Source organism: Carassius auratus, chromosome 31 (assembly GCF_003368295.1).
Source record: "Carassius auratus strain Wakin chromosome 31, ASM336829v1, whole genome shotgun sequence".
NCBI classification, from domain to species: domain Eukaryota; kingdom Metazoa; phylum Chordata; class Actinopteri; order Cypriniformes; family Cyprinidae; genus Carassius; species Carassius auratus.
The window spans coordinates 20,866,005-20,890,436 of record NC_039273.1 but is presented as its reverse complement, the minus strand read 5'-3'; the positions used below and the strand labels follow the sequence as shown (position 1 = coordinate 20,890,436).

The following is a 24,432-nucleotide window of genomic DNA, read 5'->3' as shown; positions in this document are numbered from 1 at the left end:
AAAGGGCTTTAGATTAACTGACCAAGTTTGGTGTTGATCGAATAAATTCTAGGAGGAGTTCGTTAAAGTACAACCCCTGAAAATGGCAAAAAAAACGCCAATTTTGCAGAGAAAATTCTAAATAACCGACTTCCTGTTGGGATTCGGATTTCGTACCAAGAGACTTTTTTGTAGGTATTGGTGTGTTACATGTGTGTACCGATTTTTGTACATGTACGTGAAACATAGCTCGAGGCGCACTCCGTTGAAAATGTATAGGTGGCGCTATCGAGCCATTTCGCCACACCTGATGGAATATTGGCCTTCAGATGTGTTCAGGCCAGGACTCTTATCAAACATGTGAAGTTTGGGGAAGATCGGACATTTTATGCCTGAGTTATAACATTTTATTCCCATGGCGAGACATCAAACTTCGTCACGGCGCCATGGACACCCTTTAACGAAAACTCAAGATCTTCACAATTAACATCGCAAAGGCCTTTAGATTAGACTGACCACAACACAATTAGATGTTATTAATTTCTAGGAGTAGTTCTTGCAGCGTAAAGGCATTCACTTCCTGTTGCCAGCAGGTGGCGCTATGACTATAACTAAATTTGGGAATGTTGATCTGTTCAGGTCAGGATCTTATCAAACATGTGAAGTTTGGTGGCAGATTGACATTGTATGTCTAAGTTATAGCAACTTCATTTTTCATGGCGAACATCGAAATTCGCCAAGCCGCCACAGACACGCCCTCAAACGAAAACTCTAGATCTTCGCAATTTAACATCGCAAAGGCCTTTAGATTAGCACTGACAAACTTTGGTGTTGATCTGAATAAATCTCTAGGAGGAGTTCGTTAAAGTACAAACCTCCGGAAATGGCAAAAATGACAAAATTTTGGATGAGAAAAAAATAATAACTGACTTCCTGTTGGATTTGGATTTCGTACCAAGAGACTTTTTTGTAGGTATTGGTGTGTTACATGTGTGTACCGATTTTCATACATGTACGTGAAACGTAGCTCAAGATGCACTTCGTTGAAAATTTATAGGTGGCGCTGTCGAGCGCATTTTGCACACCCACCTTAGCAAAACCATTGCATCCTAATATTTTTCCAGCTCTGAGGTGTGTGCCAAAGTTTCATGACTTTTCGAGCATGTTTAGGCCTCAAAAATGCATCATTTGGAGAAGTATAATAATAATAATAATAATTAAAGCTGCAAGCAGCGATGAACGGGCCCTCGCACCCGGGCTCACCGCCATCGTGTTGCTTTAGTAAAAAGGTGAACGTTGAGAAATATGCATTTAATGTCCTAAATATAAGTGGAATATATCAAAGTATATCCCATATATGTGCCAATCTTACCGTTGCCAGCAGGTGGCGCTATCATTATAATGGAATATTGGCCTTCAGATGTGTTCAGGCCAGGACTCTTATCGAACATGTGAAGTTTGGGGAAGATTGAACATTTTATGCTTGAGTTACAACAACTTCTCTTGCTGTGGCAAGACATCAAATTTTGTCATGGCGCCATGGAAACGCCCTTTAACAAAAACTCAAGATCTCCAAAAGTTAACATTGCACAGGCCTTTAGATTAGACTGACCACAAAATATATGTTAATCTCAAAAAAATTATAGGAGTAGTTTGTCGCAGCGTAAAACATGTCACTTCCTGTTGCCAATAGGTGGCGCTATGACTATAACTGAATGTGGGCATGTAGATCTGTTAAGGGCAGAAGTTTTATCTAACATGTGAAGTTTGGGGCAGATTGGACATTGTATGTCTGAGTTACAGCAACTTCCTTTTTCATGGCGAAACATCGAAATTTGTCAGGCCGCCATGGACACGCCCTTTAACGAAATCTAAAGATCTTCGCAATTTAACATCGCAAAGGGCTTAAGATTACACTGACCAGGTTTGGTGTTGATCTGAATAAATCTCTAGGAGGAGTTCGTTAAAGTACAACCCCTGAAAATGGCAAAAACAACGCCAATTTTGCAGAGAAAATTCTAAATAACCGACTTCCTGTTGGGATTCGGATTTCGTACCAAGAGACTTTTTTGTAGGTATTGGTGTGTTACATGTGTATACCGATTTTTGTACATGTACGTGAAACATAGCTCGAGGCGCACTCTGTTGAAAGTGTATAGGTGGCGCTATCGAGCCATTTTGCCACACCTGATGGAATTTTGGCCTTCAGATGTGTTCAGGCCAGGACTCTTATCACACATGTGCAGTTTGGGGAAGATCGGACATTTTATGCCTGAGTTATAACATCTTTTATTCCCATGGCGAGACATCGAACTTCGTGACGGCGCCATGGACACGCCTTTTAACGAAAACTCAAGATCTTCACAACTTAACATCGCACAGGCCTTTAGATTAGACTGACCACAAAAAATACATTGATGTCATAAAATTTCTAGGAGTAGTTCATCGCAGTGTAAAATATGTCACTTCCTGTTGCCAATAGGTGGCGCTATGACTATAACTGAATATGGGCATGTCAATCTGTTCAGGTCAGGAGTCTCATCAAACATGTGAAGTTTGGGGCAGATTGGTCATTGTATGTCTGAGTTATAGCAACTTCCTGTTTCATGGCGAATCATCGAAATTCGCCAGGCCGCCACGGACACGCCCATTAACGAAAACTCAAAAGCTTCGCAATTTAACATCGCAAAGGCCTTCAGATTAGGCATACCAAATTTGGTGTTGATCTGAATGAATCTCTAGGAGGAGTTCGTTAAAATACAACGCATGGAAATGACAAAAATGACACAAAATTTGCTCATAATATTAGTAATAACCGACTTCCTGTTGGGTTTCGGATTTTGCTCCAAGAGACTTTTTTGTAGGTATTGGAGAGTTACATGTGTATACCGATTTTCATACATGTACATGAAACGTAGCTCGAGGCGCACACCGTTGAACGTGTATAGGTGGCGCTGTTGAGCCATTTTGCCACACCCACTTCTGAAACCCATATCAGACGTAAATTTTCGCCAGTTCTGAGGTGTGTGCAAAGTTTCATGACTTTTCGAGCATGTTTAGGCCCTCAAAAATGCGATTCATTTTGGAGAAGAAGAATAATAATAATAATTAAAGCTGCAAGCAGCGATGAACGGGCCCTCGCACCCGGGCTCACCGCCATCGTGTGGCTTTAGTAAAAAGGTGAACGTTGAGAAATATGCATTTAAACTCATAAATATAAGTGCAATATATCAAAGTTTATTCCATATGTGTGCCAATCTTCCTGTTGCCAGCAGGTGGCGCTATCGTTATAATGGAATATTGGCCTTCAGATGTGTTCAAGCCAGGACCCTTATCACACATGTGAAGTTTGGGCAAGATCGGACATTTTATGCCTGAGTTATAACATCTTTTATTCCCATGGCGAGACATCGAACTTCGTCATGGCGACATGGACATGCCTTTTAACAAAAACTCAAGATCTTCACAACTAAACATCACACAGGTCTTTAGATTAGACTGACCACAAAAAAGACATTGATGTCATAAAATTTCTAGGAGTAGTTTGTCACAGTGTAAAATATGTCACTTCCAGTTGCCAATAGGTGGCGCTATGACTATAACTGAATATTGGCATGTAGATCTGTTCAGGTGTAGAGTCTTATCAAAAATGTGAAGTTTGGGGCGGATTGGACATTGTATGTGTGAGTTATAGCACCATCATTTTTCATGGCGAATCATCGAAATTTGTCAGGCCGCCATGGACACGCCCTTTAACGAAACCTCAATTCCTTCGCAATTTAACATGGCAAAGGGCTTTAGATTACACTGACCAAGTTTGGTGTTGATCTGAATAAATCTCTAGGAGGAGTTCGTTAAAATACAACCCCTGAAAATGACAAAAACAACACCAATTTTGCAGGGAAAATTAAAAATAACCGACTTCCTGTTGGGATTCGGGTTTCGTACCAAGAGACTTTTTTGTAGCTATTGGTGTGTTACATATGTTTACCGATTTTCGTACATGTATATGACATGTAGCTCGAGGCGCACTCCATTGAAAATGTATAGGTGGCGCTATCGAGCCATTTTGCCACACCCAATGGAATATTAGCCTCCAGATGTGTTCAGGTCAGTACTCTTATCAAACATTTGAAGTTTGGGCAAGATCTGATATTTTATGACTGAGTTACAACAACTTCTACTCCCATGGCGAGACATCGAACTTTGACATGGCGCCATGGACACGCCCTTTAACGAAAACTCAAGATCTTCTCAATTTAACATCGTACAGGCCTTTAGATTAGACTGACGACAAAAAAGACATTGATGTCAAAAATTTCTAGGAGTAGTTTGTCGCAGCGTAAAATATGTCACTTCCTGTTGCCAATAGGTGGCGCTATGACTATAACTGAATATGGTCGTGTCAAACTGTTCAGGACAGGAGTCTCATCAAACATGTGAAGTTTGGGGCAGATTGGTCATTGTATGTCTGAGTTATAGCAACTTCCTGTTTCATGGCGAATCATCGAAATTCGCCAGGCCGCCACACACAGGCCCTTCAACGAAAACTCAAAAGCTTCGCAATTTAACATCGCAAAGGCCTTTAGATTAGGCATACCAAATTTGGTGTTGATCTGAATTAATCTCTAGGAGGAGTTCGTTAAAATACAACGCATGGAAATGACAAAAATGACACAAAATTTGCTCATAATATTAGAAATAACCGACTTCCTGTTGGGTTTCGGATTTTGCTCCAAGAGACTTTTTTGTAGGTATTGGAGAGTTACATGTGTATACCGATTTTCATACATGTACATGAAACGTAGCTCGAGGCGCACACCGTTGAACGTGTATAGGTGGCGCTGTTGAGCCATTTTGCCACACCCACTTCTGAAACCCATATCAGACGTAAATTTTCGCCAGTTCTGAGGTGTGTGCAAAGTTTCATGACTTTTCGAGCATGTTTAGGCCCTCAAAAATGCGATTCATCTTAGAGAAGAAGAATAATAATAATAATAATAATAAACGGAGCAATTCCAAGAGGGTCCTCACACCATCGGTGCTCGGGCCCTAATAATAAACAAAGCAGATACAAGAGGGTCCTCACACCATCGGTGCTCGGGCCCTAATTAAAGCTGCAAGCAGCGATGAACGGGCCCTCGCACCCGGGCTCACCGGCAGCGAGTGGCTTTAGTTAATAGGTGAACGGTGAGAAATATGCGTTTAAACTCATAAATATAAGTAGAATATATCAATGTTTATTCCATATATGTGCCAATCTTCCTGTTGCCAGCAGGTGGTGTTATCATTATAATGGAATATTGGCCTTTAGATGTGTTCAGGGCAGGACTTTTATCGAACAATGTGAGGTTTGGGGAGGATTGGACATTTTATCCCTGAGTTACAACAACATCCTATTTCATGGCGAAACATCGAAATTTGTCAGGCCGCCATGGACACGCCCTTTAACGAAACCTCAAGATCTTCGCAATTTAAGATCGCAAAAGGCTTTAGATTACACTGACCAAGTTTGGTGTTGATCTGAATAAATCTCTAGGAGGAGTTTGTTAAAGTCCAACCCCTGAAAATGGCCAAAACAACACTAATTTTGCAGAGAAAATTCTAAATAACTGACTTCCTGTTGGGATTCGGATTTCGTACCAAGAGACTTTTTCGTAGATATTGGTGTGTTACATGTGTGTACCGATTTTTGTACATGTACGTGAAACATAGCTCGAGGCGCACTCCGTTTAAAGTGTATACGCACTCCGTTGAAAGTGTATAGGTGGCGCTATCGAGCCATTTTGCCACACTCGATGGAATATTGGCCTTCAGATCTGTTTAGGCCAGGACCCTTATCACACAAGTGAAGTTTGGGCAAGATCGGACATTTTATGCCTGAGTTATAACATCTTTTATTCCCATGGCGAGACATTGAACTTCATCACGGCGCCATGGACACACCTTTTAACAAAAATTCAAGATCTTCACAACTAAACATCACACAGGTCTTTAGATTAGACTGACCACAAAAAAGACATTGATGTCATAAAATTTCTAGGAGTAGTTTGTCGCAGTGTAAAATATGTAACTTCCTGTTGCCAATAGGTGGCGCTATGACTATAACTGAATATTGGCATGTAGATCTGTTCAGGTCAAGAGTCTTATCCAACATGTGAAGTTTGGGGCAGATTGGACATTGTATGTCTGAGTTACAGCAACTTCCTTTTTCATGGCGAAACATCGAAATTTGTCAGGCCGCCATGGACCCGCCCTTTAACGAAACCTCAAGTCCTTCGCAATTTATTATTGCAAAGGGCTTTAGATTACACTGACCAAGTTTGGTGTTGATCTGAATAAATCTCTAGGAGGAGTTCGTTAAAGTACAACCCCTGAAAATGGCAAAAACAACACCAATTTTGAAGGGAAAATTCAAAATAACCGACTTCCTGTTGGGATCCGGATTTCGTACCAAGAGACTTTTTTGTAGGTATTGGAGTGTTACATGTGTGTACCAATTTTTGTACATGTACGTGAAACATAGCTCGAGGCGCACTCCTTTGAAAGTGTATAGGTGGCGCTATAGAGCCATTCTGCCACACCCGGTGGAATATTGGCCTGCAGATCTGTTCAGGCCAGGACTCTTATCACACATGTGAAGTTTGGGGAAGATCGGACATTTTATGCCTGAGTTATAACATCTTTTATTCCCATGGCGAGACATCGAACTTCGTCGCGGCGCCATGAACACGCCTTTTAACGAAAACTCAAGATCTTCACAACTGAACATCGCACAGGCCTTTAGATTAGACTGACCACAAAAAAGACATTGATGTCATAAAATTTCTAGGAGTAGTTCGTCGCAGCTTAAAATATGTCACTTCCTGTTGCCAATAGGTGGCGCTATGACTATAACTGAATATGGGCATGTCAATCTGTTCAGGTTCGGAGTCTAATCAAACATGTGAAGTTTGGGGCAGATTGGACATTGTATGTGTGAGTTATAGCAACTTCATTTTTCATGGCGAATCATCGAAATTCGCCAGGCCGCCACGGACACGCCCTTCAACGAAAACTCAAGATCTTCGCAATTTAACATCGCAAAGGCCTTTAGATTAGGCATACCAAATTTGGTGTTGATTTGAAGAAATCTCTAGGAGGAGTTCGTTAAAATACAACATATGGAAATGACCAAAATTACACACAATTTGCTCATAATATTACAAATAACCGAATACCTGTTGGTTTTAGAATTTTGCTCCAAGAGTCTTTATTGTAGGTATTGGTGTGTTACATATGCGTGCCAATTTTCGTGCATGTACGTGAAACATAGCTCGAAGGCTGTTGATTTTCTTCGTATAGGTGGCGCTGTCGAGCCATTTTGCCACACCCTCTTCTGAATCCTATATCAGACGAAAATTTTCACCTGGTTTTACGCGTGTGCAAAGTTTCATGACTTTTTGAGCATGTTTAAGCCCTCAAAAATGCGATTCATTTTGGAGAAGCGGAAGAATAAGAATAATAATAATAAACAGAGCAGATACAATAGGGTCCTCACACCATCGGTGCTCGGGCCCTAATTAAAGCTGCAAGCAGCGATGAACGGGCCCTCGCACCCGGGCTCACCGCCATCGTGTGGCTTTAGTAAAAAGGTGAACGTTGAGAAATATGCATTTAATGTCCTAAATATAAGTGGAATATATCAAAGTATATCCCATATATGTGCCAATCTTACCGTTGCCAGCAGGTGGCGCTATCGTTATAATGGAATATTGGCCTTCAGATGTGTTCAAGCCAGGACCCTTATCACACATGTGAAGTTTGGGCAAGATCAGACATTTTATGCCTGAGTTATAACATCTTTTATTCCCATGGCGAGACATCAAACTTCGTCATGGCGACATGGACATGCCTTTTAACAAAAACTCAAGATCTTCACAACTTAACATCACACAGGTCTTTAGATTAGACTGACCACAAAAAAGACATTGATGTCATAAAATTTCTAGGAGTAGTTTGTCACAGTGTAAAATATGTCACTTCCAGTTGCCAATAGGTGGCGCTATGACTATAACTGAATATTGGCATGTAGATCTGTTCAGGTGAAGAGTTTTATCAAAAATGTGAAGTTTGGGGCGGATTGGACATTGTATGTGTGAGTTATAGCACCATCATTTTTCATGGCGAATCATCGAAATTTGTCAGGCCGCCATGGACACGCCCTATAACGAAACCTCAATTCCTTCGCAATTTACCATGGCAAAGGGCTTAAGATTACACTGACCAAGTTTGGTGTTGATCTGAATAAATCTCTTGGAGGAGTTCGTTAAAGTACAACCCCTGAAAATGGCAAAAACAACACCAATTTTGCAGGGAAAATTCAAAATAACCAACTTCCTGTTGGGATTCGGATTTCGTACCAAGAGACTTTTTTGTAGATGTTGGTGAGTTACATGTGTGTACCAATTTTTGTACATGTACGTGAAACATAGCTCGAGGCACACTCCGTTGAATGTGTATAGGTGGCGCTATCGAGCCATTCTGCCACACCCGGTGGAATATTGGCCTGCAGATCTGTTCAGGTCAGGACTCTTATCATACATGTGAAGTTTGGGGAAGATCGGACATTTTATGCCTGAGTTATAACATCTTTTATTCCCATGGCGAGACATCGAACTTCGTCGCGGTGCCATGAACAAGCCTTATAACGAAAACTCAAGATCTTCACAACTGAACATCGCACAGGCCTTTAGATTAGACTGACCACAAAAAAGACATTGATGTCATAAAATTTCTAGGAGTAGTTCGTCGCAGCGTAAAATATGTCACTTCCTGTTTCCAATAGGTGGCGCTATGACTAAAACTGAATATGGGCATGTCAATCTGTTCAGGACAGGAGTCTCATCAAACATGTGAAGTTTGGGGCAGATTGGACATTGTATGTCTGAGTTATAGCAACTTCATTTTTCATGGCGAATCATCGAAATTCGCCAGGCCGCCACGGACACGCCCTTCAACGAAAACTCAAGATCTTCGCAATTTAACATCGCAAAGGCCTTTAGATTAGGCACACCAAATTTGGTGTTGATTTGAAGAAATCTCTAGGAGGAGTTCGTTAAAATACAACGTATGGAAATGACCAAAATTACACAAAATTTGCTCATAATATTACAAATAACCGACTTCCTGTTGGTTTTAGAATTTTGCTCCAAGAGTCTTTTTTGTAGGTATTGGTGTGTTACATGTGTGTACCGATTTTCATACATGTACGTGAAATGTAGCTCGAGGCGCACACCGCTGAACGTGCATAGGTGGCGCTGTCGAGCCATTTTACCACGCCCACTTCTGAAACCCATATCAGACGTAAATTTTCGCCAGTTCGGAGGCGTGTGCAAAATTTGGTGACTTTTTGAGCATGTTTAGGCCCTCAAAAATGCGATTCATTTTGGAGAAGCGGAATAATAATAATAATAAACGGAGCAATTCCAATAGGGTCCTCACACCATCGGTGCTCGGGCCCTAAATATAGCTGCAAGCAGCGATGTCGGGCTCAAGCCATCAGTGCAACGCCACCCCGGTGGCATCGGGAAAACTGTGCCCAGCGGGCATAAGCATTTACAGTAACCCTCTGACAATCAAGTTTTAAGGAATGCGGCAGTTAAAGGGTTAATCCGACCAATCTAGACTTTGAAATCACATACACAGAACAATATATATAACTTTAGTAACACATTATTTTTATATTTATAAAAAATGTATAAGGTGTGCATTATAGCTGACACCTATATGAACACATTACAATTGTTTTGTGACTGCAAGTCTTTCTTCTCAAATGCTATTGAGCTTCAAATTTGCATTTGAGCCCATGTGTAAAAGTAGCAAATTTACATATGACTTACAGTTTGTTGTAATAAATATCAAACATTCAAATTAACTGTGCATTATAGCTGTCACCTAGATGAACAATTACAGTTGTTTTTGTAAGTAATTCTCTTCAAATGCTACTGACGTTAGAAAAGTGTATAACAATATCACATGTAACTTTAGAGACCGTCCCTAAATTTGAGACTCTTGAATGTCCAATGTCAAGACAGCTTTATGCCTTTTTTTTTTTTTTCTTTAGTTTTCTTTTCTCTGTGTCGGATTGCTGATGTCCTATACCCAGGCATAGATGTCCATCCATCAATTACGAACATTCAGCCGCAAACATGAGGTGTGAGCGGTCGCGAGCGGATGGGAGAATTTTTTTTTTTTTTTTGAGCAACTGGGATGGTGCCCCCTCTGGGAGTTGGTGCCCTACGAAGACTGCATACTCTGCATATAGGGAGTGGTGGTACTATCTGGAAGATATATTCCTCAAACCATCGTACAAGAGGAGGTGATGCTAATCCTTCAAGAATCGCTCAAAAGCTATTTAAGTGTACAGTTTCCTTTTATTGCATCTTGAAATAAATATTTCTGAATTCTGAATCAAACTGAGTTGGGTTTATTTATTTATTTTATGAGACAACTAAGACTTTAATCTCCTTTGTAATATATGTGCTTTTAATTAAACCAAGAACAATTTATTTATAGATGTATTACTGCTTAATAATGACTATTATTAAGGGAAAAGGCTTTATAATCATGAACTATTTACTAATGCTTAGCTAATGAGTGCAGTTATTATAAAGTGTTACCAATGCATTTACTAATGTTAACAAATTAGACATTATTTTACAGTGTTACCAAATCCTTAAATAATTTATTAGTGTTTTGTAATGATTTTAATTACCTATAAGCATTTGTGAAATAGTTTTGCTTGCATTGCAGCTTTATCTGTCAGTTGAAGAGTTTTACTGTTACATCCATGAGATTAATAAATGTCATGTCACAGAATGTCATAGGTCAGTATCAAATGAGTTTGAAATTATTATTTGCAGCACAAATAAGGATTATTAGGATGTTTTTAAATCCCTAAAACTGTCAGAAAAGGATAAGGCCTAAGAGATTTCTTAACCTGTAATGAAAGGAAAAAAACGCCACCATTAGCAACAACAAAAACAATAACAATTTAAAATACAGATTTTTTTTCCTGATTATTAAAGGGATGATTAGGTCTCTCTCTCTCTCTCTCTCTCTCTCTCTCTCTCTGCCAGACAGCCCCTCCCTACAATCCACACACACTGTCAATCACCAAAAATTCACAGTCACCAACCCCCTCACACTCCCCCTCCCTTTCCTCACACAGACAGAGTGGCCAGAGTGAGATCATGTCAGTTGAGAAGTCTGATAGTTTTCATATTTTCTTTTATCAATACAGTGTTGTAAAGTCGTGAAACTATGCATATTTCCTCAGAATGATTTGATCTCTGTATGAACAAATGCTTTGAAGTGTTTGGAAGCTGCAATTTAAATATACAAGACAATTAATGTTTCCCTTTTTACTGTCATTTCAAAAAATCACCACGACAAAACAGTTCAAGCTAACCAAAATCTGTTCGCAATTTAAGTTCCTCAATGTTTTTTCTTCATGTAGACAAAGTTTGGTGTGTATAGTGTACTTCCCCTGTGAGGAGTATTCATTAATTCACAAAATTATCTTCCCAAAAATCCATATTCAAATAAAAATAGCGGACTTCCTGTTGGTTGTAGCTTATGACTGTGAATTAGAAAGTTGTCCGTCTTGATAAGAACAATTTATGTACCAAGTTTGGTGTCTGTAGCTAAAACTAAATAAAATGCATAATTATTATTCCTATTATTAGCTGTACACTTGATAAAAAATGTTCAATATAAACTTATGCAATTGTTTGTGTGTATATATATATATATATATATATATATATATATATATATATATATATATATATATATATAAAAAAAGATTCAAGTGTACAGTTTTCTTTTATTGCATCTTGAAATAAATATTTATGAGTTCTGTGTTTGTTTATTTTATTTTTTATTTTCCATTTTTTTTGGAAGATTACAGCCTTTAATCTCCTCAAAATAAATGTGCATATAAACCATGAACAATTTAATTATAGCTGTATTTATAAAATGCTTACTAAAATATTAATTTTGGGAGAAGGCTATATAAAGCATGAACTGACTATTTACTAATGCTTAGCTAAGAATTGCAGCTATTATGAAGTGTTACCAATGCATTTACTAATGTTAACAATTGAGACATTATTTTAAAGTGTTACCAAATCCTTAAATAATTTAAAAGTGTTTTGTTATGATTTCATTAACCTATAAGCATTTGTGAAATAGTTCTGCTTGCATTACAGCTTAGTCTTCATCTGTGAGCTGAACAGTTTTACTGTTACATCCATGAGATTATGTAAATTCAAATAAATGTCATGTCACAGGGTGTCAGAGGTCAGTATCAAATGAGTTTGAAATTATTATTTGCAGCACAAATAAGGTTTTTTATGATTTTTTTTTAATCCCTGAAACTGTCAGAAAAGGATAAGGCCTAAGATATTTCTTAAGCTGTAATGAAAACAGCACAATTAGCAACAACAACAAAAAAATAACAATTTAAAAAACAGTTTTTTTTTCTGGTGATTAAAGAGATGTTTAAGTCTCTCTCTCTCTCTCTCTCTCTCTCTCTCTGTCTGTCTGCCACTCAGCTCACACCCCTCCCCCACTCACACACACACACACACACAGTCAGCACTCATACATTCCTCAAACAGAGTGACAGAGTGAGATCAGATGTCTGACAGTTTTTTAATTTTCTTTTAATCATACAGTGCTGTAAAGTCATGAAACTATGCATATTTCCTTAGAATCACTGGTTTTCTAAATGAAAAATGTTTTTTAAAGGTTTGGAAGCTGCAATTTAAAAATAGAAGACGATTAATGTTTCACTTTTTACTGTCATTTCAAAAAATCACCACGACAAAACCGTTCAAGCTAACCAAAATCTGTTCGCAATTTAAGTTCCTCGATGTTTTTTCTTCATGTAGACAAAGTTTTGTGTGTATAGTGTACTTCCCCTGTGAGGAGTATTCATTAATTTTACAACTGTAAAATCTCAAAAATACACATTCAAATCAAAATAGCTGACTTCCTGTTGATCGTAGCTTATGACTGTGAATTAGAAAGTTGTCCGTCTTGATAAGAACAATTTATGTACCAAGTTTGGTGTCTGTAGCTAAAACTAACCCCCCCACTTTTGACAAAAGGTGGCGCTATAGAGTGCCTCTTCCACGCCCTTTTCAAAGCTTTTGCCATGGTTTAGCTATCTTTAATACTGATATCTGTTTCGAGTTTCATGTAAATCTGAGCTTGTTGTCTGCCTAAAAATCACCAGAACAGAACATTCAAGTTTGACACGTTGCCATGGCAACACTATATTAGATATCAATATCCCCACAACAGATTTTCTTCGGCCGTGTTTTGTCATTATTCTGATGAAGTTTGAAGCAAATCAAGTAAAAATAAGATGCTGAATTCAAAGCGTTTTGAAAATGATTCACTTCCTGCTGCCAGTTGGTGGCGCTATAACTTTGACTCCTAATAGTCACATATATACGATCGGTATCATACAACGAACAAACAAATTAAGTTTGATCAAATTCAGGAAATGTATGTGGATGTTATTAGACATTTCCTGTTTCTCATTTCTCGCCATAATTTCAACGCCTCGCCACGGGCAAACCGTTCGAGATATCAAAAATCTCTTCGCAATTTAGCATCCCCAATGTCTTGAGATCGTGTTCACCGAGTTTTGTGGTGAACGGGTGGAGTTCCTCAGAGGAGTATATCAAATTCCAGAGCATGTGTTTTTCATAAAACCCTAAATAGCCAACTTCCTGTTGGGCGGAGCTTATGACATGCAGTGTGAAAGTTGTTTGGTTTGATGAGTTATATATATGTACCAAGTTTCATATGTATACGTGCAAGTATGCATGATATATGGCCCTCAGTACTACAGGGGGCGCTGTAGAGCCCCTGTGCCACGCCCGTGTATCAGACTCTGCCCGGCCCTAATGGCCGCAGGTTCCAAGGTGTGTGCCAATTTTCAAGAGTTTTTGAGTATGTTAAGGACCCCAAAAGCCCCCGAAACCTTGGAAAAAAATTAGAAGAATAAAGAAAAAAAAAAAAAAAAAAAATAATCCTAAGGAAAACAATAGGGCTCTCGCCCTCCAGGCTTGAGCCCTAAATATAGCTGCAAGCAGCGATGTCGGGCTCAAGCCGTCAGTGCAACGCCACCCCGGTGGCATCGGGAAAACTGTGCCCAGCGGGCATAAGCATTTACAGTAACCCTCTGACAATCAAGTTTAAAGGGATGCGGCAGTTAAAGGGTTAATCCGACCAATCTAGACTTTGAAATCACATACACAGAACAATATATAGAACTTTAGTAACACCTTATTTTTATATTTATTTAAAGATGTATTACTGCTTAATAATGACTATTATTAAGGGAAAAGGCTTTATAATCATGAACTATTTACTAATGCTTAGCTAATGAGTGCAGTTATTATAAAGTGTTACCAATGCATTTACTAATGTTAACAAATTAGACATTATTTTACAGTGTTACCAAATCCTTAAATAATTTATTAGTGTTTTGTAATGATTTTAATGACCTATAAGCATTTGTGAAATAGTTTTGCTTGCATTGCAGCTTTATCTGTCAGTTGAAGAGTTTTACTGTTACATCCATGAGATTAATAAATGTCATGTCACAGGTTGTCATAGGTCAGTATCAAATAAGTTTGAAATTATTATTTGCAGCACAAATAAGGATTCTTAGGATGTTTTTAAATCCCTAAAACTGTCAGAAAAGGATAAGGCCTAAGAGATTTCTTAACCTGTAATGAAAGGAAAAAAACGCCACCATTAGCAACAACAAAAACAATAACAATTTAAAATACAGATTTTTTTTTCCTGATTATTAAAGGGATGATTAGGTCTCTCTCTCTCTCTCTCTCTCTCTCTGCCAGACAGCACCTCCCTACAGTCCACACACACTGTCAGTCACCAAAAATTCACAGTCACCAACCCCCTCACACTCCCCCTCCCTCTCCCCCTCCCTTTCCTCACACAGAGTGGCCAGAGTGAGATCATGTCAGTTGAGAAGTCTGACAGTTTTCACATTTTCTTTTATCCATACAGTGTTGTAAAGTCGTGAAACTATGCATATTTCCTCAGAATGACTTGTCTTCTATGTGTACATTTTTTTGAAGTGTTTAGAAGCTGCACTTTAAAACAATAAAAGACATTTACTGGTTCCTTTTTTACTGTTATTTCAAAAAATCACCACGACAAAACCATTTAAGCTATCCAAATTCATTCGCAACTGTTCTGTAAGATAAATTCTTTAAACAGTGGTAAAAGAGGATGTGGTGCTGATCCTTCAAGAGTCACTCAAAACTTATCTGTCCATAAAGCCTATTAAGAATTATACTTAATATACAGTATTTCACAATACTTCAGCATGTTATTCTAATTAAGTGAGGGTCATTTTATCAGTAAAATACATAAAATACATATTTTTCTTTGAAAGATCTCTATAAATGATTTAAATCATACTCGTTTCTACAATAATTATTTTAAAGTAATCCTATATCTCCATCTAGTGGCCATTATTGGTACTAAGAATTGCGAGCTTGATTTATAAGTTATGATAGTTTTAATTTTATGCTGGCTCCTGAACATAATAAAGCTATGAAACTTATTGTGCTTCCTTCAAATGATGACTTCTACTTATATAAAAAAATATGAAGAGTTGGAATGAAAAATTGTAAAGATATAGTAAAATAACTATTGTATTTTTTTTATGTTACTTTAATAAATCGCTATGGCCACAACATTTAAGGTATCCTAAACCCATTCACAATTTAACATCTTCAGTATATTGGCATCATGTTGAAAAAGTTTGGTGTGAACTACTCTTCTTGGAGGAGTATGAATTCATTTACAGTCTGATTTTATCATAATTCCACAATAACATTTCTGAGTTCTGTATCAATCAGTGTTGTTGTTTGTTTATTTTTATTTTTTTATTTTTCATAGGAAGATAACTGACCCTTTACTCTCCTTTTTAACAAACCAAGGACAAGCTATTTATAGCTGTATTTATAAACTGCTTACTACTGACTATTAATATTGGGACAAGGCTTTATAAAGCATGAACTGACTATTTACTAATGAGTGCAGTTATTATAAAGTGTTACCAATGCATTTACTAATGTTAACAAATTAGACATTATTTTACAGTGTTATTAAATCCTTTAATGACTTATAAGCATTTGTGAAAGCATCTTAGTCTTGTTACATGTACTGTTACATCCATGAGATTTTAAAAATGTAGATACATGTCATGTTACAGGATGGAATAGGTCAGTATCAAATGAGTTGAAATTATTATTTGCAGCACAAATAAGTATTTTTAGAATTTTGTTTTTAATTCCTGAAACTGTCAGAAAAGGATAAGGCCTAAGAGATTTCTTAAGCTGTAATGAAAACAGCAATGTTAGCAACAACAACAAAAAATAACAATTTAAAATACTTTTTTTTCTTCTGGTGATTAAAGAGATGATTAAGTCTCTCTCTCTCTCTCTCTTTCTCTCTCTCATTGTGTCTGCCACTCAGCTCATGCCCATCCCCCACTCACACACACACACACTCAGTCAGCACACATACATTCCTCAAACAGAGGGACAGAGTGAGTTGAGATGTCTGACAGTTTTTTTATTTTCTTTTAATCATACAGTGTTGTAAAGTCATGAAACTATGCATATATCCTCAGAATGATTTGATCTCTGTATGATTTTTTTTTTTTTTAAGTGTTTGGAAGCTGCAATTTAAAAATACAAGACAATTAATGATTCCCTTTTTACTGTCATTTCAAAAAATCACCACGACAAAACCGTTCCAGCTAACCAAAATCTGTTCGCAATTTAAGTTCCTCGATGTTTTTTCTTCATGTAGACCTAGTTTGGTGTGTATAGTGTACTTCCCCTGTGAGGAGTATTCATTAATTCACAACTGTAAAATCTCAAAAATACACATTCAAATCAAAATAGCCGACTTCCTGTTGATCGTAGCTTATGACTGTGAATTAGAAAGTTGTCCGTCTTGATAAGAACAATTTATGTACCAAGTTTGGTGTCTGTAGCTAAAACTAACCCCCCCACTTTTGACAAAAGGTGGCGCTATAGAGTGCCTCATTCACGCCCTTTTAAAAGCTTTTGCCATTGTCTAGCTATCACTAATACTGATATGTGTTTTGAGTTTCATGTAAATCTGAGCTTGTTGTCTGCCTCAAACTCACCATAACAGAACATTCAAGTTTGACACGTTGCCATGGCAACACTATATCAGATATCAATATCCCCACAACAGATTTTCATCGGCCGTGTTTTGTCATTATTCTGATGAAGTTTTAAGTAAATCGAGTAAAAATAAGATGCTGAATTCAAAGCATTTGGAAAATGACACACTTCCTGCTGCCAGTTGGTGGCGCTATAACGTTGACTCTTAATAGTCACATATATACAATCGGTATCATACAACGAACAAACCAATGAAGTTTGATCAAATACAGGAAATGTATGTGGATGTTATTAGACATTTCCTGTTTCTCATTTCTCGCCATAAGTTCCACGCCTCGCCACGGGCAAACCGTTCGAGATATCAAAAATCCCCTCGCAATTTTTCATCCTCAATGTCTTGAGATCATGTTCACCGAGTTTCGTGGCGAACGGGTTGAAAACCTCAGAGGAGTATTTCAAATTCCAGAGCATGCTTTTTTTAAACAGCCCTGAATAGCTGATTTCCTGTTGGGCGGAGCCTATGACATAAAGTGTGAAAGTTGTTCGGCTCAATGAGATCTATAAGTGTACTGAGTTTCATATAAATACATGCAAGTGTGTGTGAGCTATGGTTCAAGATTTCTGACTGTGTTCCAGGGGGCGCTGTAGAGCCCCTGTGCCACGCCCGGGTCCCAGCCTCTGCGGCGTCCTGATGGCCGCAGATTCCAATGTGTGTGCCAATTTTCAAGAGTTTTTGAGCATGTTAAGGCCCCCAAAAACCCCCGGAAGGTTTAATAAAAAATAAAAATAATAATAATAATAACAAGAATTAAAGCTGCAAGCAGCGATGAACGGGCCCTCGCACCCGGGCTCACCGCCATCGTGTGGCTTTAGTAAAAAGGTGAACGTTGAGAAATATGCATTTAATGTCCTAAATATAAGTGGAATATATAAAAGTATATCCCATATATGTGCCAATCTTACCGTTGCCAGCAGGTGGCGCTATCATTATAATGGAATATTGGCCTTCAGAGGTGTTCAGGCCAGGACTCTTATCAAACATGTGAAGTTTGGGGAAGATTGAACATTTTATGCTTGAGTTACAACAACTTCTCTTGCTGTGGCAAGACATCAAATTTTGTCATGGCGCCATGGAAACGGCCTTTAACAAAAACTCAAGATCTCCAAAAGTTAACATTGCACAGGCCTTTAGATTAGACTGACCACAAAATATATGTTAATCTCAAAATAATTATAGGAGTAGTTTGTTGCAGCGTAAAACATGTCACTTCCTGTTGCCAATAGGTGGCGCTATGACTATAACTGAATGTGGGCATGTAGATCTGTTAAGGGCAGAAGTTTTATCTAACATGTGAAGTTTGGGGCAGATTGGACATTGTATGTCGGAGTTACAGCAACTTCCTTTTTCATGGCGAAACATCGAAATTTGTCAGGCCGCCATGGACACGCCCTTTAACGAAATCTAAAGATCTTCGCAATTTAACATTGCAAAGGGCTTAAGATTACACTGACCAGGTTTGGTGTTGATCTGAATAAATCTCTAGGAGGAGTTTGTTAAAGTACAACCCCTGAAAATGGCAAAAACAACGCCAATTTTGCAGAGAAAATTCTAAATAACCGACTTCCTGTTGGGATTCGGATTTCGTACCAAGAGACTTTTTTGTAGGTATTGGTGTGTTACATGTGTATACCGATTTTTGTACATGTACGTGAAACATAGCTCGAGGCGCACTCTGTTGAAAGTGTATAGGTGGCGCTATCGAGCCATTTTGCCACACCTGATGGAATTTTGGCCTTCAGATGTGATCAGGCCAGGACTCTTATCACACATGTGCAGTTTGGGGAAGATCGGACATTTTATGCCTGAGTTATAACATCTTTTATTCCCATGGCGAGACATCAAACTTTGTGACGGCGCCATGGACACGCCTTTAAACGAAAACTCAAGATCTTCACAACTTAATATCGCACAGGCCTTTAGATTAGACTGAACACAAAAAATACATTGATGTCATAAAATTTCTAGGAGTAGTTCATTGCAGTGTAAAATATGTCACTTCCTGTTGCCAGTAGGTGGCGCTATGACTATAACTGAATATGGGCATGTCAATCTGTTCAAGTCAGGAGTCTCATCAAACATGTGAATTTTGGGGCAGATTGGTCATTGTATGTCTGAGTTATAGCAACTTCCTGTTTCATGGCGAATCATCGAAATTCGCCAGGCCGCCACGGACACGCCCATTAACGAAAACTCAAAAGCTTCGCAATTTAACATCGCAAAGGCCTTCAGATTAGGCATACCAAATTTGGTGTTGATCTGAATTAATCTCTAGGAGGAGTTCGTTAAAATACAACGCATGGAAATGACAAAAATGACACAAAATTTGCTCATAATATTAGTAATAACTGACTTCCTGTTGGGTTTCGGATTTTGCTCCAAGAGACTTTTTTGTAGGTATTGGAGAGTTACATGTGTATACCGATTTTCTTACATGTACATGAAACGTAGCTCGAGGCGCACACCGTTGAAAGTGTATAGGTGGCGCTGTTGAGCCATTTTGCCACACCCACTTCTGAAACCCATATCAGACGTAAATTTTCGCCAGTTCTGAGGTTTGTGCAAAGTTTCATGACTTTTCGAGCATGGTTAGGCCCTCAAAAATGCGATTCATTTTGGAGAAGAAGAATAATAATAATAATAATAATAATAATAATAATAATAATAATAATAATAAACGGAGCAATTCCAAGAGGGTCCTCACACCATCGGTGCTCGGGCCCTAAATATAGCTGCAAGCAGCGATGTCGGGCTCAAGCCATCAGTGCAACGCCACCCCGGTGGCATCAGGATAACTGTGCCCAGCGGGCATAAGCATTTACAGTAACCCTCTGACAATCAGTTTTAAGGGATGCGGCAGTTAAAGGGTTAATCCGACCAATCTAGACTTTGAAATCACATACACAGAACAATATATATAACTTTAGTAACACTTTATTTTAATATTTATAAAAAATGTATAAGGTGTGCATTGTAGCTGACACCTATATGAACACATTACAATTGTTTTGTGACTGCAAGTCTTTCTTCTCAAATGCTATTGAGCTTCAAATTTGCATTTGAGCCCATGTGAAAAAGTAGCATAATTTACATATGACTTACAGTTTGTTGTAATAAATATCAAACATTCAATTTAATTGTGCATTATAGCTGTCACCTAGATGAACAATTACAGTTGTTTTTATGACTGTAAGTCATTCTCTTCAAATGCTACTGACGTTAGAAAAGTGTATAACAATATCACATGTAACTTTAGAGACCGATCCTAAATTTGAGACTCTAGAAAGTCCAATGTCAAGACAACTTTATGCCTGTTTTATTTTCTTTAGTTTTCTTTTCTCTGTGCCGGATTGCTGATGTCCTATACCCAGGCATAGATGTCCATCCATCAATTACGAACATTCAGCCGCAAACATGAGGTGTGAGCGGTCGCGAGTGTGGATGGGAGAATGGCGCATGTTTTTTTGTTTTTTTTGTTTTTTGAGCAACTGGGATGGTGCCCCCTCTGGGAGTTGGTGCCCTACGAAGGCTGCATACTATGTTATACTGCATAATGTTAACAAATTAGACATTATTTTACAGTGTTACCAAATCCTTAAATAATGTATTAGTGTTTTGTAATGATTTTAATGACCTATAAGCATTTGTGAAATAGTTTTGCTTGCATTGCAGCTTTATCTGTCAGTTGAAGAGTTTTACTGTTACATCCATGAGATTAATAAATGTCATGTCACGTCACAGGTTGTCATAGGTCAGTATCAAATGAGTTTGAAATTATTTTTTGCAGCACAAATTAGGGTTCTTAGGATGTTGTTAAATCCTTAAAACTGACAGAAAAGGATAAGGCCTAAGAGATTTCTTAACCTGTAATGTAAGGAAAAAACACCACCATTAGCAACAACAAAAACAATAACAATTTAAAATACAATTTTTTTTTCCTGATTATTAAAGGGATGATTAGGTCTCCCTCTCTCTCTCTCTGCCAGACAGCCCCTCCCTACAGTCCACACACACTGTCACAGTCACCAACCCCCTCACACTCCCCCTCCCTCTCCCCCTCACTTCCCTCACACAGACAGGGTGGCCAGAGTGAGATCATGTCAGTTGAGAAGTCTGACAGTTTTTTAATTTTCTTTTATCCATACAGTGTTGTAAAGTCGTGAAACTATGCATATTTCCTCAGAATGATTTGATCTTTGTATAAAAAAATGCTTTGAAGTGTTTGGAAGCTGCAATTTAAACATACAAGACAATTAATGTTTCCCTTTTTACTGTCATTTCAAAAATTCACCACGACAAAACCGTTCAAGCTAACCAAAATCCGTTCGCAATTTAAGTTCCTCAATGGTTTTTCTTCATGTAGACAAAGTTTGGTTTGTATAGTGTACTTCCCCTGTGAGGAGTATGCATTAATTCACAACTGTAAAATCTCAAAAATACACATTCAAATCAAAATAGCCGACTTCCTGTTGATCGTAGCTTATGACTGTGAATTAGAAAGTTGTCCATCTTGATTAGAACAATTTATGTACCAAGTTTTGTGTCTGTAGCTAAAACTAACCCCCCCACTTTTGACAAAAGGTGGCGCTATAGCGTGCCTCCTTCACGCCCTTTTAAAAGCTTTTGCCATTGTCTAGCTATCAATAATACCGATATGTATTTTGAGTTTCATGTAAGTCTGAGCTTGTTGTCTGCCTCAAACTCACCATAACAGAACATTCAAGTTTGACACGTTGCCATGGCAACGCCATATTAGATATCAATATCCCCACAACAGATTTACATCGGCCGTGTTTTGTCATTATTCTGATGAAGTTTTAAGGAAATCGAGTAAAAATAAGATGCTAAATTCAAAACATTTTGAAAATGACTCACTTCCTGCTGCCAGTTGGTGGCGCTATAACGTTGACTCTTAATAGTCACATATATACGATCTGTATCATACAACGAACAAACCAATGAAGTTTGATCAAATTCAGGAAATGTATGTGGACGTTATTAGACATTTCCTGTTTCTCATTTCTCGCCATAATTTCAACGCCTCACCACGGGCAAACCGTTCGAGATATCAAAAATCCCCTCGCAATTTTTCATCCCCAATGTCTTGAGATCATGTTCACCGAGTTTCGTGATGAACGGGTTGAAATCCTCAGAGGAGTATTTCAAATTCCAGAGCATGCTTTTTTTAAACAGCCCTGAATAGTTGACTTCCTGTTGGGCGGAGCCTAAGACATAAAGTGTGAAAGTTGTTCGGCTTAATGAGATCTATAAGTGTACCGAGTTTCATATAAATACATGCAAGTGTGTGTGAGCTATGGTTCAAGATTTCTGAAGGTGTTCCAGGGGGCGCTGTAGAGTCCCTGTGCCACGCCCGGGTCCCAGCCTCTGCAGCGTCCTGATGGCCGCAGATTCCAATGTGTGTGCCAATTTTCAAGAGTTTTTGAGCATGTTAAGGCCCCTAAAACCCCCCGGAAGGTTTAATAAAAAATAAAAAAAATAATAATAAGAAGAATAATCCTTAGAAGAACAATAGGGCTCTTCGCCCCTTCGGGCTTGAGCCCTAATAATCCTTAGAAGAACAATAGGGCTCTTCGCCCCTTCGGGCTTGAGCCCTAAAAAAAAAAAATAATAATAATCCTAAGGAAAACAATAGGGCTCTCGCCCTCCAGGCTTGAGCCCTAATAATAACAAGAATAATCCTTAGAAGAACAATAGGGCTCTTCGCCCCTTCGGGCTTGAGCCCTAATAAATGTTATTAACCCTAAACTTTTGAACAGTAGTGTATGTATATATTTATCATTTTGGTAGTGTTTCTATTCAGCTTTAACTTTATGAAAAATAAAAGTGTCAACATTGAACTTAATTGCTCTTGTTTGCTTCACAGAGAAACAAAAGTAAAATGTGCATTTTTGTGTGAACTATTCATTTGAGTGCACGAAATTCATTGATATTTAAATGGTGTTCCTATAGCACAAAAAGAGAACGGCAAACTTCAGTTTAGCGCTTTCATGTGCATTCAAGTATTACTTTAGTAAGGCAAAATCTGACTTATGGTGCAATCAGACAGCTCGATCATAGCTGTGGCCTATTAGTTCCAGATGGAACTTTCCGTTTTTACATAACAGGTAATGAATAAAGAGACAGCAGCCTCCTTCTGCTGCTCTGAAAGATGAAGTAATGTCATGTCAACTGTTAAGTAAGGCTGCTATAATCATTTCAGCTTAGAGCACAGCTGAATCCTCTCAGAAGCTTTTTCCATTTCTTCCCCAGTCCAATACAATCACAATTAAATGACAAGACATTGATGCAAAACTATTTTAAAGAGGTATGGTTGAAAAAAAAAGATGATGGTGGCAATGATATCACAGGTGGCAGGTGCCCAATTTATGAGTCGTAAAACGTTTGAGCCCTCAATGACATTATCTGATGCCCTGTTTTTACCTTTCTCTTTGAAGCTCCCATCTGAGCATGTTAATAGCCATGTCCTATATTTCTTATTTAGGTCATTATGTGAATAAATTACAGCGGCTGTAATAGAAAAGCACTACGACAATTAAAGTGGGACTTGAACCAAACGCAAACTTTTAGGATGTAGTTCACTCACCACCAGTACAGAAGTGCGCACCACCTCGGAGACGCTCTGCCGTAACTCAGCGGCGGTGCCCGGTTTACTCAGACCGCGCGTGAACTTTCGTGTCTCGGGCTGAACCGAAGAGGCCATCGCACCTTGCTTGTGTTAAAAGACGAAGTCTATGAAAACATGTCTATGAAGAAAAATTAACGCAGTCCTGAGAGGAAGTCCTCAGTTGGGACCTGTCCTTCACAACGCAGCAACGCATTCCCAGTTCCCACAGTAAACGACACCATGGAGAGCGACATGTCATCTGTCCTCTTCCAAGCTACATACTTCTGTGCTTGTTTTCGCAGCGTCGGATGGCAGCTGAGAAGTATAACGCTTTCCTGTAGCGCTATTGCACTTAGTGAGCGACGGTTCCCCGGTATGGCGCCTCCGTGCTAGTTTCGCGCCGCAAGCGCGTGTCAGTGCGTGATGAAGCTCCCACAAAGCACGTCATACTGAACTGACTCGTGTGTTATTATTTGTTCTGTTGACGCGCTTATATGCAATTTAAAACATTA

General features: G+C 38.5%; 1 protein-coding gene across 1 annotated transcript in view; it reads right to left on the bottom strand.

Moving 5' to 3' along the window:
- The window catches only part of LOC113050802 (dedicator of cytokinesis protein 9-like), a 123,954-nt gene extending 99,606 nt beyond the window's left edge, over positions 1–24,348 (bottom strand). The window contains exon 1 of the mRNA XM_026214117.1: positions 23,900–24,348. Coding sequence (XP_026069902.1) covers positions 23,900–24,016 — 117 coding nt within the window. The 5' untranslated portion in view covers positions 24,017–24,348. The remainder of the gene's footprint in view (positions 1–23,899) is intronic.
- Between the last annotated feature and the right edge of the window lie 84 nt (positions 24,349–24,432).